Here is a 17560-nt window from a genome sequence, read left to right on the forward strand (position 1 = left end):
TATTTAAAAATAATAATAGGGTGGGTTGGGGGAAAAAATACACCAAATATAAGATAAGGACTATAATTAGTAGTAAGATTTTGATAACATTCATTCATAATTTGTAACAAACATCTCACAACAATGTAAGGTGTTGGTGCAGGGTTGATGTATAGGTCCCCTATATGATGTTATGCATGTTTGCTTTATAACTTCACAACTTTAACTATACACTTACTATTTATGTATGTTCATATATAAATGATATAAAGATAATAATATAATAGTGCAGGTTGGGGGAAAATAGTTTGGTTAGTAGTAATATTTTGACAATGCTCTTTAATCATTAGTTAAAAAGGTTTTTCAACTGTGCAAAGTATAGTGGTAGGGTGAGGTGTGAGAGTCCTGTATGATGTTATATATGTTTGTTTTGTAAGTTCACAAATATTACTGTACACTTATGGTTTATGTATGTTTATATATGAGTGATATACTTCAATAAATTAAAAAATATAAAAAAAATTACTAATAGTTATTTCTCATGCATTAAATCTTTTTCAAAGCATCCTAGGTTTGCATAACTAAAAACATATATTTAAAAGTGAAAAGTTTCCTCACGTATTTCTTTCATGACTTTGGAACCCAGGAACTATCTTAACAAAGTTTTTATTTGATTTCTAAATTCTAGTACTCATTAGACATAAATAAATGCAAAAAAAAATCTCTTTAGATTACTAGAGATAGATTTAAAAAATCTCGTGTAGTCTAAATTCAAATATATATGAATTATATATATAATTCATAATTATATATATTGTATATAATTTGGCTTGCTAGGGTTTTGGGAGATTTAAAACATGGACTAGACTAATTTTACTAAAGAGGAAGAAGGAAATGAATACTAAAAATGAGTGGATGAATGAATGAATCAATGAAAGAATACATGTTATTATACACACACAGGTTTGTTTTATAAACAGTATTATCTACCAAACCACACAGATGTCTGAAAAATTTACTGCAAAATGTAGATAATCAATAGTAGAGAATAGAAAATACCACAAATAAAAATCTAACATTCAATGGCAAAATATTTACCAGGAAGTTCCAAAAAGTTTAAAGGGCTATAAAACAAAACAACACAAATCAATCAAAAGTGTTCATGTTGGAATATTCCATCAGCTACTTTTATAAAAGTAGTTCTAAAAGTGCATCTCGTTAAGGATAACCACCTTCTAGTCATTGTAAAGGCGTCATAACACATCTGTGAAACCCACCTATCATTTTGGCTTCCTCTTCAGTTAAAGTCTTACTCAGATATGTTTTCTTTACTCGCAATGTGTTTCCCGAGGGGAGCACAGCTCCTGTCACTGGCATGGGGGGCTCGCCATCCTTTTGCTGCAAGCTGTCTGCTATCACCAAGAATGCCCTTAGACCAATGTTCATTCTCTGTTCACAATAAATGGAAAGACTCAATTATTTTAGAGGGAGTAAGACATCAGTCTTTTAAAGAAGTGAAGCTTGGCTCACCATCTAGACTAGAACGGGGAGAGGAGTACAAAATCACAAGAGGACTGGGAAAAATCTATGAAAATAAAATTCAGTGTCTGTCATTGCTTACTGAAGCATCACAAGAAAGCAACTGGGATGGTTTCACCAAATTTGGGGGTTTGTTTGAGATAGCCATTTATTCCTTTCTGTTCAGAGGATCCTGGGTGCACCTCAAAGGGACAGGCACTCATCCTCTGGAACAGCTGAAATGAGGCAATCTGAGAGAAAGAAAGGTTCTTAAGGAGACTTCCAGAAGAAGACAGATGTCACATGTATTAGTTCACGAAGACTGAAAACAAACAGGGGTTCCAGAAGTGAAATACAAAGTGAAAATCACCTGCTCTGAACTGCAGGTGTTGACTTTTCATCTACAAAGTCCAGCATGTTTGGAAACAAATTTTAAAAATTCAGGGCTACAGAAGTTGATATTGATGAAACCAAGGGAGGGCTATAAGAAAACATGCCATTTTGGGCCAGATAGTTCTCTTCTTCTGGCTCATGAAAGCATGCCATTGGCTCTGAAGATGACTCAGCAAGACAGTTGTGCTCCAGAGCGCTAATCTTAAAAGGTGAGCAGGTACCAAAACATCTGTAACAGCCACATGGAAAACATTTACAATCATTTATATTTTCAAACCTTGTGATGTAATACACTTTCAAAGTAGACTATTACCTATAGCAGAAAACAGTAATTACCAGCACTAATAACGATAATTCCATTTACTACCCCTAAAATGTACCCAGAAATGTTCATGAACTGTAATCCTTTTACACAGCTGTGTAAGGAAGATGTGATTATTCCCATTTATGGGGATGGAATTGTGTGCCCCAGTTTGGACATGATCTTGGTCTTCATCTGCTTTCTGGTGGGTGCAGACCCATTGCAAATAAATAAGATCTCTTCAAGATGTTACTGCAGTTAAGGTGTGGTCTGGCCAACTAAATCAGGTTGGGCTTTGATCTGGATAGCTGGAGCTCTTTATGAGCAGCAAGAAACTGGAAGTCAAGGGAATCTGCTGGAAAAAGGAGAAGAGGTTGCTATGCGTCTTGTCAGGAGATGGAAAAGCAAAGGATCAAGGATCGTCAGAAGTCATCGACAGAACACCATAGTCTTCCGGGAGAAAACATGGCCTTGCTGAAGCCTTGATTTTGGACTTCTCCTGGTTTCAAAACTGTGAGCCAATAAAGTCCTGTTGTTCAAGCCATCCTATTGTATGGTATTTGATTTAGCAGCCAGGAAACTAAAAACACCATTTTTCTGGTGAGGAAAATAAGGTCAAGTAACTACAAAGTGGGAAGTGATGCATGTGTGCCCCGTCACCTACACGATGAAACATTATCATATTTTATAATGTAAAGTAATACTGGCTTCTGTTAATTTTAAACCTATTCAGTCTTTACCCAACCCAAGGAGTACTTTATGATTAGATTACGTTCAATAATATTCTCTCCCTGTCCCTTCTCTAGAATGAAAGAGTACTAACGTTAAAAAAATTATCTGTATATCAAAGTGTCAGTTATTTTAGTAGTTCTTTCATGAAATGCTTTCTAGGACTTGTGTATCTTTCCTAAGACACAGCAATGTTTTGGATGAAGAATATGACATTCAACTCAGGAGATGCAGCACCAGTACAATGACCATGCGCTGACATATATGGTCAAGCATAATTATCCAAATTATGAATTAGCCTTAACAGTTCTCTAACTTTTACTTTCTTTCTGGATAATACTAAGGGAAGAAGTAAGATGGCACACTGGGCTGCGAGAAGTGGGGCACATATTTTAAATTTAATTAAAAAATAATTTCTCTTTTTTTGCATTATATATAGTTCTGCCTCATAACTCTTTATTATCACCTGGACTTGGAAAGTTATTTAACTTTTCCAAATACCACTTTCCATCTGTAAAATGAGGGTGTTATGAGGATTAAAGGTGAGGCATGAGGAGTTCATCTGGTAAATATATATGGCAAGTCAGAGTCTTGTTGCAGTCTCCACATTATTATTACTTAAGTCAGGTTTCTTGAGAAATCATTTCAGTGCAGTAAAATTCATTCCCTTTAGTTGTACAGTTTTATGAATTTTGACAAACATATATAGTCATACAACCACCATCACAATCAAGATACAAAAATAGTGCTGTCATCCCCAAAAGTTCTCACAGTGCCTCTTTACAGTTAGCCTTCCCCTACCATCACAGCCTCTGGCAATCATTGTCTAATTTTTGTCCTTATAGTTTTTCCTTTTCCAAATGTCATGTAAATGGATTAATAAAGTACATAACCTTTTGTGTCTTTCTTCTTTCACTTAGCATGGTGCTTTTGAGATGTTATTGCTTGCATCAGTAGTTTATTCCCTTTGATTGCTGAATAATATTCCATTGTATCAATGAATCATGATTTGTTTATCCAAAGTAGCAGTGCCTTTTGGCATTCTTACCAACAGAGTATGGAGTTCCATTTGCCCTGAATCCTCTCCAGCACTCTTTGTGGTTTTAATTAGCATTTCCCAAATGACAAATGATGCTGGACATTTTTTTATATACTTATTGGGAATTTGTATCTCTTCTTTGGTGAAGAGGTTGTTCATTTAGTACATTTTAAAAATTGGGTTATTTTCTTATTGAGTTATGACAGTTCTTTATGTATTCAGGATAGAAATATGTTATAAGTTTTGCAAATATTTTCTCCCAGTCTATGGCTCTTTAATTTCTTAACAATGTGTTTCAAAGAGCAGACATTTTAAATTTTGATGTCCATCTCACCAATTTTTTTCTTTTTCTTGACTTATGTTTTTTGGGTCCTATTTAAGAACTTTTTGCCCACTTTGAGGTCATAAATATTTTCTCTTGCATGTAGATGTCCAGTTGTTCAGCACCATTTATTGGAAAGATCATCCTTTACACATTGAATTAACTTGGCACTGCTGCTGAAAATGAATTAACCGTAAATGGGTGGGTCTACTTCTGGATTCTCTATTCTAGTCAAATGGTTTTTAGGTTCATCCCTCTGTCAATACTACATTGTCTTGAATACTGTAGCTATACAGCAAATCTTGGAATCACGTAGGTACTACTCCTTCAACTTTGTTTTTCTTTTTCAGAATTGTGTTAGCTGTTTGAGTTCCTTGGATTTTCAATATCAATTTTAGAATCAGCTTGCTGATTATTACAGAAAAGCCTACAGAGATTTTGATTGGGATTATGTTTGATCTATATAGACCAACTTTGGGAGACCTGACCTCTTAACAATATTGAGTCTTCCAATCTACAAACTTATTATTTCTTGCTATTTATTTGAGCCTTCCTTGATTTCTGTCATAAATGTTTTACAGTTTTCAGCATACAAATCTCATAAATATTAGACTTATCATTATGTATTTCATGATTTTCATTGCTATTGTAAATGGTATTTTTTAAAATTTCAATTTTCAATTGTTTACCAGCAGATTATAGAAATACATTGATTTTATATATTTATCTTGCATCCTTCAAACTTCCTAAAATAATTTGTTAGTTCTTATAGGTTTTCTATTGATTCTTTGGAGTTTTCTACATGGATAATCATGTTGTCTGCAAACAAAGCAGTTTATTTCTTCCTTTCCAATCTGCATGTCTCTTATTTCTTTATTTTGCCTTGTTGAATTGGCTAGGACCTCAAGTTTCATGCTATTTTAGATCAAGGCAAACAGTCTGAGAAATAGATGACCAAGAAACTCTTCTTACGGAATGGCAAGCTCTTATGATGATGAGGGTATATGCAAGAAGTCATCTCGTTTCTACCTAAAGCAAGATGATTACCTGGAAGTCACCTAAGTATTGAGTGGTAGCACAATGCAGACTTTGTAGATAACTCTTTAGATCTCTCAGCCTTGTCCACATGTTCATTCCATTCTTTCACACCTAATCTGGATTTGCTTCCTGAGAAGATGCACTCACATCTGATCTGCACCCACATCTGATCTTCACTGGTCAAATGTATGACATCTGCTCATAGATTGTTCTCATCCTTGGCCTGGTATGTCTCTGGGCATATAATCACAAACTACCAGTAAATAAACTCTTTCATAGACCTACAAGATCAATAGAAATGGAAGAAAATACCTAGGTATCTCTTTCTATTTTTTCTGTCCAAAATACCCAAATATCTCCTTCAATTTTTGGTAGTTTTTGAAAACACAGTTTCAACTGCTCGGCACAGAAAGGTTAACTAATGAATCACTGACTGAATGAGGAATTTGGGGGAAGAACTAAGGATAATTTTTTAGATAGTGATGATGGTAGTAGCTGTCAACACATTCTTTTCAGACAAATGTCCTGGTAATTCTGAGACTCACGTGTGAAGGACAGTACAGCCATGAAAAGTGAGAAGTGTAAAATACTGGGAAGCCCTCTGCAGGATGGGAAGACTTTATACAGTTGGTCCCTGGTAATCTGCACTGGCTTTGCCTCCTCCTTTTGACTCATTGACACTGGCTGCAGCCATTTCAGAAGCCTCTGAGGTCAGGAGACCCCAGACTGTCACAGTGAAAAGTCGAGAAGGCAGGGTATGGTGGGAAGAAGCCCTGGACTTCTGTTACTAATAAGTTGCCTATTTTGAGTCTCTGGTCTCTGGGCTTCCTTACCCCCTGACAGAATGAAGAAGCCAGATAATATGACAGTGATGAAAGGGATGAACTTTTTATTTTTTAAATTTTCATGGTGGGGAATTTATTCCATTTTATTTGCTTAAGAGTTTGTAATGTCCTCTTCCTAATATCACAATTATTCTGTTTGATAAGTTAGGCAAAAATTTTGTGCATTTTACTGGTGAAAAAGCTGAAGTTCATATGGCTAGATAAAGAGGCAGGGCCTGTGGCAACTGGCAAGTCCAGCTCTGCTGACTACTGATCCAGTGCTCTTTATCCAATCCCAAGGGGAAAGTCTGCAGAGAGGCAGGCGTGTTTTTGTTGGCTGGTGGTGCTTTTTAAAAATTTAAAATTGAACGTGCTTTTCCTTTGCATAATGCCCCCCGCCCCCCAACACCACGTCGCATATACTGCCTGTTACATTCATCATCTACTCATTTCCATGAGCTGCCTGGCCTTTGACTTGGGATCCTGCCACAGAAACCAATGTGCATACAAACTTTATTCAATTTCCCTGTTTGAGTAGTTTTGTTATTACAGAATAACAAATTTTTTTTTTTCTGTTTCTTCACTTCTCAATACAAAACTTGTTAATCTGCATCAAAACAGTTATAATTAAAAGTGCTGAGGTTTCTAAAAACAAGCTGACTGGTAGTGACAGATTATCTTTTTGGACAAGAATTACTCTATCTTAAAGGGATGGAAAGGTAGCATATTCACCTTTTGTCATTCTAAGTCTACTCATCCAAAATCTTACTTCTGAAATTGTATCATCTATACTATTTAATCAAGTAAATTGGACAGAAACAAACAGAAGAAAAACCAGAGAAGAGGTCTTGCAACCCAAGGTCTGAAATCAAAGGTTCTATAAATATCTGCTCTGTGAGGACATAAAAGCACAATGCATACCTCTGGATTGAGACTGAAAGCTTTTGCTGGTTTCCCGACACAAAGAAAATCAAAAATGATTTCTTTCATTGCAAAATCTAAACGTTCCTGTAGTGAAAACAAGAAAACAAAACAAAAGCATTAAAATACAAATTCAACATGATGTGGCTATTTTGGCCATAGGCACAAACAGGGTGGTGCTAAAGGAAGAGGGGCACTGATAAGTTTTACAGGTCACCGAGAATTCCTGAGGGAAGACCACGCCCTCTGAGCCCTTCTGGAGCTCGGTCTGCTTTCTTGTGGCTTGCAGACAGGCCTTTGTCATATAAGGAAGTATTTAGCCCCTAAAGCAATGAGTGAATAAAGAAAACAAAAACCAAAAAATACCTGGAGGGCCTTGCTTATATACAGTCTAAACTCTGCCAATATGTACTGGAAATGCTGGTAACTTCCTGAAACTCCGTGTAAAATGTATTTTTAAAATACACCATCCCCAAATCCTCACGACTGAGGAATGAACAAACATAAGGGGGCAATGTAACTATGGACTAAAGTAGACATTATTATCCTAGCCATGGAAGGACTTGCAACCTTGATGTAAAGGCAGTGGTCACCAGAGGTTCTGAGAAGAGGGAGAAGGAAGAATAGGTGTAACATGGGGCATTTTGTGGACACTGGAATTGTTCTACATGACTTTGCAATGACAGATATAGACCACTGTACATTTTGTCAAAACCTTTAAAATTGCGTGGTGCACAGTGTAAACCATAATGTAAATTGTAGACCACGGCTAGTAGCAATGCTTTAATATTTGTTCTTCAAACAAGATGTTGTTAATGGCAGAAAGTGTGGGAGGAGGAAGGGGATCGTTTATATTTTCAGTGTAACATTTTTGTAATCTAAAGCTTCTTTGAAAATAAATTTTAAAAACTTAGAGCTAAAAAGATACTACTATAAAAAGACCATTTTCCTCTATTTACTAACATATCCATTTATTCATGACAAACAATTCTGCTAATGAGATGAAAAATCAACAAGAAAGACATTAAGGTTTTTTAAAGTAGAATGTTCAAGTAAGAGTCTAGTAATTTGAAACAGTGGCTCTAAGATAGGACAGGTTAATTTTATGTAACGTAATCCGGAATAATCAAAGGACACTCACAGCCACCTGGTAACTACATGTACAAAAGTAACATTTATTCATCTGCTGAAGTAGTCTGTTACACAGTAATGGAAACTGACATTTTAAAATCACTTGTACTTCAACAGTATTTTCATGCATATTATTTCACTTTAGCCCCACAACAATCTGAGGCATGCTTGGCAAGCATTTTCATCCCCATTTTACAAATAAAGAAACTGGGAAAAGATGTTTTCTGACTTGCTTAAAGTTACAGAGGTGGCTTGTGGCTAAGGCTGGACTGGAATAATTGTCTCTTCAAGCTCCACTGAAAATCACAAATTGGGGTAAACCATTTACTTATAAATATAAAGGATACACTAAACTACATTTAAGAATATTAGACCAGTTTTTAAGTAAATTAATATAGGTAAAGTGGTTAGAACAGTACTTGGCAAGGAGTAAGTCCTTGATAAATATATTTTTTTAAAGATTTATTTTTTTATTTATTTATCTCCCCTCCCCCCCAGTGGTCTGCTCTCTGTGTCCATTCACTGTGTGTTCTTCTGTGACCTCTTCTATCCTTATCAGGAGGCACTGGGAATCTGTGTTGCGTTATCTTGTTGTGTCAGCTCTCTGTGTGTGCGGTGCCATTCTTGGGCAGGCTGCACTTTCTTTCGCGCTGGGCGGCTCTCCTTACAGGGCGCACTCCTTGTGCGTGGGGCTCCCCTACGCAGGGACACCCCTGTGTGGCACGGCACCCCTTGTGTGCATCAGCACTGTGCATGGGCAAGCTCCACATGGGTCAAGGAGGCCTGGGGTTTGAACCGCGGACCTCCCATATGGTATGCGAACACCCTATCCATTGGGCCAAGTCCGCTTCCCCTTGATAAATATTAATACTCATTAATATTATTCTTTTTTGCAGATGAAAGTTAGAGCATTATTATCCTCCTGATCGCCTGACTGTATTCTCCTGACCTCATTCAAACCCTAGACACTTTACTTCCTCCTTACTTGTGGAATCTAGAGCAGAGAATTAGGAAAAAGAGGCAGTAAGAGTCAATAGACACTTTTTCTAATAGGCTTTGTCACCTCAGATAAATCACAAACTTTGTTTCTCAGTTTCTTCATTTGTCAAATGTGGAAAACATGTGACTTACCCATGTCACAATTTGTTTTGAAGCAAAAAAATAGAATATGTGTGAAAATACTTTCAAAGCCTTTCTGCAAAAGCCTATATATGTGAGATATTATTTTCATCCCTTAGTATTTCATAAGATGGAGACCAGCTACCAAACAGCAATTAGAAGACTCTCATTGCCAGAAGTTTCTCCATTACCTGGGCAATGAACTGGATGATTTTCACAAAGATGTTCAGAGGCATATCCCTTGGTACCACACCACGGGACCCTTTGGGGAAAAGTGTTGTGATGATGGTTATAAGTCGGCTGAAAGATAAGGGGAACAAAAAGAGAAAACAAGCAAGATTGGCTGAGCTACAGTTCTTTAAGGGAAAATGGCAGATGTTTCATCTTATCTAAGTATCAGGGAGGACTAGAAAAGAAAAAACAAACCACCTCACCCTTTTTCCTTTAGCATAATTACTCTATGAAAAGTTTTCTGGAAAACTGAGGGCAGATGATGGCATTTCCTCTGGTAAAGAGGTGAACGCAGCCTTCATTTTGGCCCTTGCAGGTCCTGACAGAAGCTGTTGTGCTTGTAAAGACTGTTCAGGCAATGCCTCAGGACAGCCTGAACGTGTTCTCAGGATTTAGGTCTTTGGGAAACTGTCAGTGGTGAACAGCTTCTCAGAGGGGTAGCATAGGTAGCAACAAAATGAAAATACTCTCCACAGTGGAAGGCTTACCATTGACCCAAGCCAACTCCTTACCTCTGAGTAGCTGTGTTGCTTTCACATTTAATTCGAATCATATAAACCCAAAGTAGTCTGTACAGAGATTCCAGTGCAACTCGAGCCATCTTGGGGTCTTTATTCTGCAACAGAAACCAAGGTGTAAGCTGGTCAGTTAAGTGGTAATGGATGGAGATTATTCTGTGAAAGCCTGGAAATGGAGGGCCAAGGTGGGGGCGGTGTGCATCATCTGGGACTTGAAGGGGTATCTGCACCCCAGTGCCCTTGGCTAAAGTCTATGAGGTTGGATCCAGATGGCCATGAGGGTGGGAAGCCCCACCATTTTCTCCTTTGCCTGGTGGTCAAGAGATGCCTCTCCTCACCAGCTCTGGGGAATCCTTGGCCCCCAATCCCCTACTGCCAATAGGACACTCAACCTTTTCTTTCTACTGTTGTTTATGTCCTTTTAAACATTCCTGTTACTTTGACTAACCATCTAATCACCCTTATTCCTTTATGGAGTACTTAATGTGTATGAGGCACTGTACAGAATCTGGGATACATGGAAAAGATGATCCTTTCCATTAAGATGTTCATAGTTTATGGGGGTTGGGAGACAAATGATCAACAATCAACTTGAAGACAATGTGACAAACTGGTAGGAAACCTATGGAAAACTTGGGGAACGGGGCCTGGAAGGTTTCCAGGTGCAGATGACAAAGAAGATGCATTTGCAGTTCATTCATTTATTCAACAAATATTTGAAGGCCTACTTTGTGTGAGGCACTGTTTGGCTCTAGGTACTTTGAAAGGCGTAGAGAAAAAAAGTAGAGGGATAATTCCTCAAGCAGAGACAGTTATACGTGCCCAGGGAAGAATGCTGGAAAGGGGACCATGCCAGTTTCCATGCCTGGGAACAGCTGGCAGGTTGGTGCAAAGGGCTGGGGAGAGAAGCTGAGAAAAGGCTCATGAGGATGGCAGGGGCCATTCAAGGGGCTTTCCATGGCTTCCTGTCTAGTGACAGCAACAGGGAGCCACTGAGACAGAAGCCGTACAAGAAGCTGTCTTTCTGCAGGGGCGGGGTGTGGGGGGGATGGCGCTGAGGCAGGGGGACCAGCTGGGATGCAGCTGTGGCATCCAGGAAATACTAATAATGCCAGAGAGGAGGGAGTGGGTTACATCTTCGGATGTACATGACCTTCCATCCTTCACTTCTGACTCTCACTCCACCCTTTCAACCTGTTTTTCAGATTTCATCTATGTCTCGAATTTGACATCGCCTCTCTTCCCCCTTCCTCTGCAACAGCTCGGGCTTTCCTCCTTGGTTGCTGCTGTAAACTCATCAGTCTCCTTAATGGAATTCCCTCCCTACTGTTTTATCTTACACCAATTGCAATCCTTCCTATGTAAAAAGCACTCACTGGATGGTTTCCTTGACGCCTCTGGGATCAAGTTAAAATTTCTTGATAGAACTAGCCATTCATAATCTGGCTCTAACCCTACCTTTTCTGCTTTCCATCCTGTTATTCTCCTACAAGTTCCATAAACTCTAATTCATTCCATTTCCTTGTCAGGACCCTCACTCCCCTTTCCTAACAGGTGAAACCTACTCATTTTTCTAAGTCTACGTGAGTGTCCCCTCCTTTGTGCATCTTTCCTCCCTCCCTCCCTGAGGTCCTGAATCCCTTCCTATTAACACAGTTCCGTTCTGTGTCCCCTGATCCTCATCCATGCTGCCATGGTGGCCCTTCAACATTTTCGTGTGGTTTCTTGTTTAGAGAGTGGCTCCCACATGAACTGTGGGTTCTCAGAAAGGAAGGAGAAAGACTTACTCATTCCTGGCCTTTGTTATAGTCCCTGGCACTCTGCAGGGGATCACTAAAAGTTTACTACATGACAGTCTTGACCTTCTTACAGCTCTTTTGCCTTTAAATTACATCTATTCCCCTATTCATTTATTTATCTTGACACAACTGTTTTCGCTGTTTTCTTCTTAGGGTAGATAATTAGGGTACTGATTTCTGTAGTATTCACAACTGTTACAAAATAATCTGGGATGAAGTTTACTATTAAAGTATTTACTGAAAAAAAGATGAACCAAGTGAATGGATTCTATGGAAAAGACTACACAGAGTTAGTTTTTAGATTTAAGAAAGATTTCTTATGTCTATGTTGTTTTAAAACAGCTTTTTAGAAGCATACATTTATATATAAAGGATTGTGGGGGTTTTTTGGGGGCCTATTCATAAAGCAGGTATGATAAAACATAATTTGTCAAAAATTCTGGTTACTAAAAGGGACTTGAAACAAGTAAAGTTGCATATAAACCATTCCATCATTAAAAATGTCCTCCAGTCACTTCAAATCAGCAAATATCTATGACATGCATGCATGGTGATTAAAAGCAGGCTCTGGATGCAGACACATTGGGGTTGGGTCTCGCTCTGTAATTTATTAGCTGTGTGGCCAACCTTGGGCAAGCGCCCTTCATATCTCTGGGCCTCATCTTGCCCATCAGAATTGCAGATGACAACTGTACCTACCTGATAGGAAAGTTATGAGAATTAAATGAGAGAATGTATAGGAGGCATTTAGCACTGTTCCTGGCATGGAGAACTATTGCCTTGTACAAGGACCCAGGTATCCAGCTACCTGATATAGACTGATAAACAAGTAATTTTAGTTACCTTTTCATCTTTTTATACTCAAATACCTTCTGGTTTTCTCTTCCTTTTTAGCTAAAGGCATTTAAGGAAATCTATTTCTTTAAATTATATTTCTTTGTATATCATAGTCAACACTTTCCTTCTTTTTGGTATTTCTTTTTGAATCACAAATCAATTTACATTAATCGTAATTCATACTTTTTGATGACTGCATATTATACAAATGACATGCATACAGGTTAGGATAATCTCTAAAATTACTGTGGCAACAATCTAGGAAGACTATTTTTCTATTCAATGGCTGGATAAGACATTGATGGAAAATAATGTGTTGTCATCTGATCACTAATTCTTAGAACCAGTTTTGTGTACTATTAGAAATCATAGATTGTACTTTGAAATGTACCTTCATTTTGACAAATCTGAAAACATAGATAAGAGATAGTCTCAAGGCTAGAAATAAAGATAATATTAAAGCAGAAACTTAATATTTAAAGCAGCTAAAACAGAACCATTTTAATTTGATACTTACAAAGAGAATAGTAGTTATTTAAAAATAAATGACACCACATATTTCACTGCGTTCAGGCTACAATTGTGGAATCCTTAATATATTACTCAATGTCTCCAATTACAAAATAAAGATATCACCAATTCCCATACTATTACTATAGTAAAAAAGCTAAGAAAAAGCAACCCATAAATTTCATTGTGATTATTACACCCAAATGTATATTAAGCGTTGAAGACAAATTTCATCAAATATATCCAAGGTAACCTCAGTTTTCTTGAGATTTGTATTGGAAAGCAAAGGCCTTGCTTGTAACCTTCCTAGCAGAAGTTATCCTATTTTAATTTTCTTGATAGCACTATCACTATCTGAACTTTTTTGCATATGTATTTATTTGTTGCTTTGTTTATTGTCTGTCTTCTCCACTGAATTTCAAGGTCCAAGAGAAGAGGGAGTGTTACTGTTTTTCATCACTATTGCTAGCATCTAGGATAGCATCTGGCATAGTACCTCTAAAAGCTTGTTGACCAGATGGACTGATGGAATCAGTGAATGAATTCCACTGCTACCTCAAGCAGTACCGAGACAAAAGGAGAATCACTTTTAATTCTGTACTTCAGTTCTCTGACTGCGAAACTAGGCTCACTAATGTCTAACTTTTCAAATGAAGTATTGCTTCCTGAGAGAAAGTTTTAGAAAAAACAAATTATGCCCATGAAAGCACAGGGAGATGCAGCCTGTGGCATTGTCATGATGATCCATGACTATGTCCATGAAGCTCCTACCACCTGCCTGGCATAGAAAAGATCTACAATTAAGAAGAGCTCTTGCTGGTGTTAATCATACAGGAAACACGTTTCATACTGTTGAGCTTTCTTTGTTGGTTTTGTTCTCTTTCATAATTTGGACCTCACTGTTATGTTACATTCTTTACTGTAAAAAAAAAAAAAGAAAGAAATTTAAACTTTCTCCTAATTACATCTATTTGGAAGGACCAGAAACTAGTATGTGTTTTTTATGAACACTTAATATATATTAAATTTCAAAGGACTAGTAAAATAAAGATTTTAGAGCCTATTTCCTTTTCCAGAATTAGGTTATATGGCAGATGTAAAGGGAAAATATGATTTTTATAGCTCAATATGTTCAGATTATGACATAAAATACACAGAAGAAAATATATTGGTCACCAAAGACCAAGAGCTCCGGAAACATGTGAATGTCTCGGTAAGAAGGCACCATAAATTTCTCATTACCTTACAATGGTATATTGCTAAAATACAGCTGATTAAGATAAGTACGAATATTAAAGAAGTCAAGTTTACTCTGAAACCTGACTGCTTCAGACTGACTGGTGCAGAGAATAAGTCAGGGCATTGGCATGAAATGAGTTGCCTCTGAGAGACTGTTTACTTTGAAAGCAGAAGAACTTCACTTCTCACACATGCTTTTTTCTGCTCCACGTCAAGCTGCCACCTTGATGACTTGTCTCTGCAGAATAGAGCAAAGATGGCCACCAAAGTGAATCATTCGGGATTCAAACACTGTTTATGATCCTAATGCATGTGTTTGTGGGAGATGAGTAAAGAGGGTAAAGGCACTGGAAAGAATGCGGGGGATGGATTGCCTATAGAACAGTAAAGGCAGGGTGGTGTGGTTTGATGGTCCCTTATGAAATGATATGGCTGATTCTAAATCCTGTAAAATGCTGATGCTCTTTAAGGTAAGTGTCCTACTGAAGCCATGTTAGCTTTTCCTCAGGCATTTCTTCCTTATTGTGGACTCCAGGGGAAGTTTGGAAGTTTTTCTGTATACTTATGAGTTTTTAAAAATAATTTATTTTTAATTGTTGGTAAAATATATACAACATAAAAATCATAATAAACATTATAAGTGGAAAATATTTTGACATTCAGTCTACTGACAATACCATGTAACTTTCACCACTATATATTTCCAAATGGTTTTCATCATCCCAAATCAAAACTCATACTCATTGAGCCATAACTTCCCATACCTTCCCTCTCACCACTTCTGGTAACCACTCTTCTGCTTTCTGTCTCTATGAATTTGCTTGTTCTAAGTATTTCATATAAGAGAAATTATATAACATGTGGCCTTTTGTGTTTGGCTTCTTTCACTTAACAAGATGTCTTCAAGGTTCATCCATGTTGCAGCATGTACCAGCATGTATCTTTTACAGCTGAATAATATCCCATTGTCTGGATGTATCACATCGAGTCTTTGCATTCTGGACATGGGTTGCTTCCACCTTTTGGCTGTGAATAATGCTGCTATGAACATTGGTATAGAAATATCTTTCAGATTCTCTTTCAGTTCTTTTTGGTATGTATCTAGGAGTGGAATTATTGGGTTATATGGCAATTCTATGTTTCACTTTCTAAGCAACTCCAAACTGTTTTCCACAGAGGCGTCAGCATTCTACATTCCCATGAATAATGTACAAAGGTTCCTATTTCTATGCATCCATGCCAACATCTGTTACTTTCAGTTTTTAAAATAATAGCCAGCCTAGTGGGTTGTGATGTGGTATCTCACTGTAATTTACCTTGCATTTCTTTAATGGCTATTGATATTGAGCATCTTTTCAAATATGATTTGGCTACTTGAATATTCTCTTTGGATAAATGTCTATTCAAAAACTTGGGCTTATTTTTTAATTGGGTTGCCTTTTTGTTGTTGATTTGTAGGAATTCTTTATATATCCTGAATATATATCAGATAGATAGTTCCAAATATTTTCTTCCATTCTGTAGGCTGTTTTTTTACTTTCTTGATAATGCTGTTTGATGCACAAACATTTTTAATTTTGATGAAGTCCATTTTATCTATTTTTTTCTTTTGTTGTTTGTGCTTTTGGTATAAAATCTAAAAATCCATTGCAATTACTCCATTACTGCCATTTTTTGATACTAGTTGCTTTTTTGTGTGTGTACCATTTTGATTCCCCTTTATTACCTTTTCTCTATATTTTTTAGTTATTCTATCAGTGTTACTTTTATGATTACAATTATATCTTAAACTCATAATAGCCTAGTTTGACTAGCACCAACCTAATTTCAGTAGTATACGAATATCCTACTCTTATATATCTCCTTCCCTCCCCCTTATGTGGTTATTGTCTCAAATTACATCTTCTTTTTAGATTTATTATTTTTTATTTATTTCTCTCCCCTTCCCTGCCATTGTCTGCTCTGTATCCTTTCACTGGGTGTTCTTCTGTGTCCACTTGCATTCTTGTCAGCAGTACCAGGAATCTGTGTCTCTCTTTGCTGTGTCATCTTGCTGTGTCAGCTCTCGTGTGTGTGGTGCCACTCCTGGGCAGGCTGCGCTTTTATCGTGCTGGGCGGCTTTCCTTGCAGGGTACACTCTTTGTGCATGGGGCTCCCCTATACAGGGGACACCCAAGTGGCACGGCACTCCTTGCCCATGTCAGCATTGCATGTGGGCCAGCTCACCACATGGGTCAGGAGGCCCTGGGTTTGAACCCTGGATCTCCCATATGGTAGGTGGACGCTCTATCAGTTGAGCCAAAGCCACTTCCCTCAGATTACATCTTTATACATTGTATACTCATTAAAATAGATTTAAAATGTCACTTTACACATTTGCTTGTTAAGTCATATGGTGAGGGGAGCAGTTACAAACCAAAAGTACAATAATACATTTATTATTATAAATAAATCATATATTTACTTGTGTAATTAGCTTTACCAATGTTCCTTCTTTCTGCTTAAGACTTTGAGTCACTGTCTTGTATCCTTTTATTTTAGCTTGAAGAAATGATTCCCTTTACCATTTCTTGTAGGGTAGGTCTTCTGGTAATGAACTCCTGCAGTTTTGTCTAGCTGTAAATGTCTTAATTTCTCCTTCGCTCTTGAAAGAAAATTTTGCCAGATACAGAATTCTTGGTTGACAGTTTTGTTTTTGTCTTGAAGTACTTTAAAGTCTTCTGGCTTCCATGGTTTCTGATAAGAAATCTGCTGTTATTCTTATTGGTGAAAAGTTGCTTTTCTCTCCTGCTTCTTTCAAAATACTGTCTGGATTATGACACTTTCACAATAATGTGCCCTGGTGTAGTTCTCTTAAGAGTCTCTCCTGCTTGGAGTTTGTTGAGTTTCCTAGATATGTATATTCATGTCTTTCATCAGAATTGGGGAGTTTTTGGCTATTATTTCTTCAAGTACTTTTCCTGCTCTTTTCCTCTCTCTTATCCTCTGGGACTCTAACGATGCATACGTTGGTATGCTTGATAGTGTCCCACAGGTCCCTCAGGCTCTTCATTATTTTTTCTTTCTGTTCCTCATACTGAATGATTTCAAATGTCTTGTCTTCAAGTTTGCT

The 17560-nt window shown here is 37.4% G+C and overlaps 1 protein-coding gene across 6 annotated transcripts in view; it reads right to left on the reverse strand.

Annotated features, from left to right (window-relative positions):
- FRY (FRY microtubule binding protein) overlaps nt 1-17560 on the reverse strand; it is a 443412-nt gene that overhangs the window by 142334 nt on the left and 283518 nt on the right. For all 6 annotated transcript variants that reach the window (XM_071208166.1, XM_058276985.2, XM_012519809.4 and 3 more), the window contains 4 exons: nt 10058-10161; nt 9506-9614; nt 7065-7151; nt 1257-1428 (listed from right to left, as the gene is read on the reverse strand). In XM_071208166.1, the coding sequence (XP_071064267.1) occupies nt 1257-1428; nt 7065-7151; nt 9506-9614; nt 10058-10161 (472 nt within the window). The remainder of the gene's footprint in view (nt 1-1256; nt 1429-7064; nt 7152-9505; nt 9615-10057; nt 10162-17560) is intronic.

The sequence above is a fragment of the Dasypus novemcinctus genome, chromosome 15, assembly GCF_030445035.2.
Source record: "Dasypus novemcinctus isolate mDasNov1 chromosome 15, mDasNov1.1.hap2, whole genome shotgun sequence".
Taxonomy (NCBI): domain Eukaryota; kingdom Metazoa; phylum Chordata; class Mammalia; order Cingulata; family Dasypodidae; genus Dasypus; species Dasypus novemcinctus.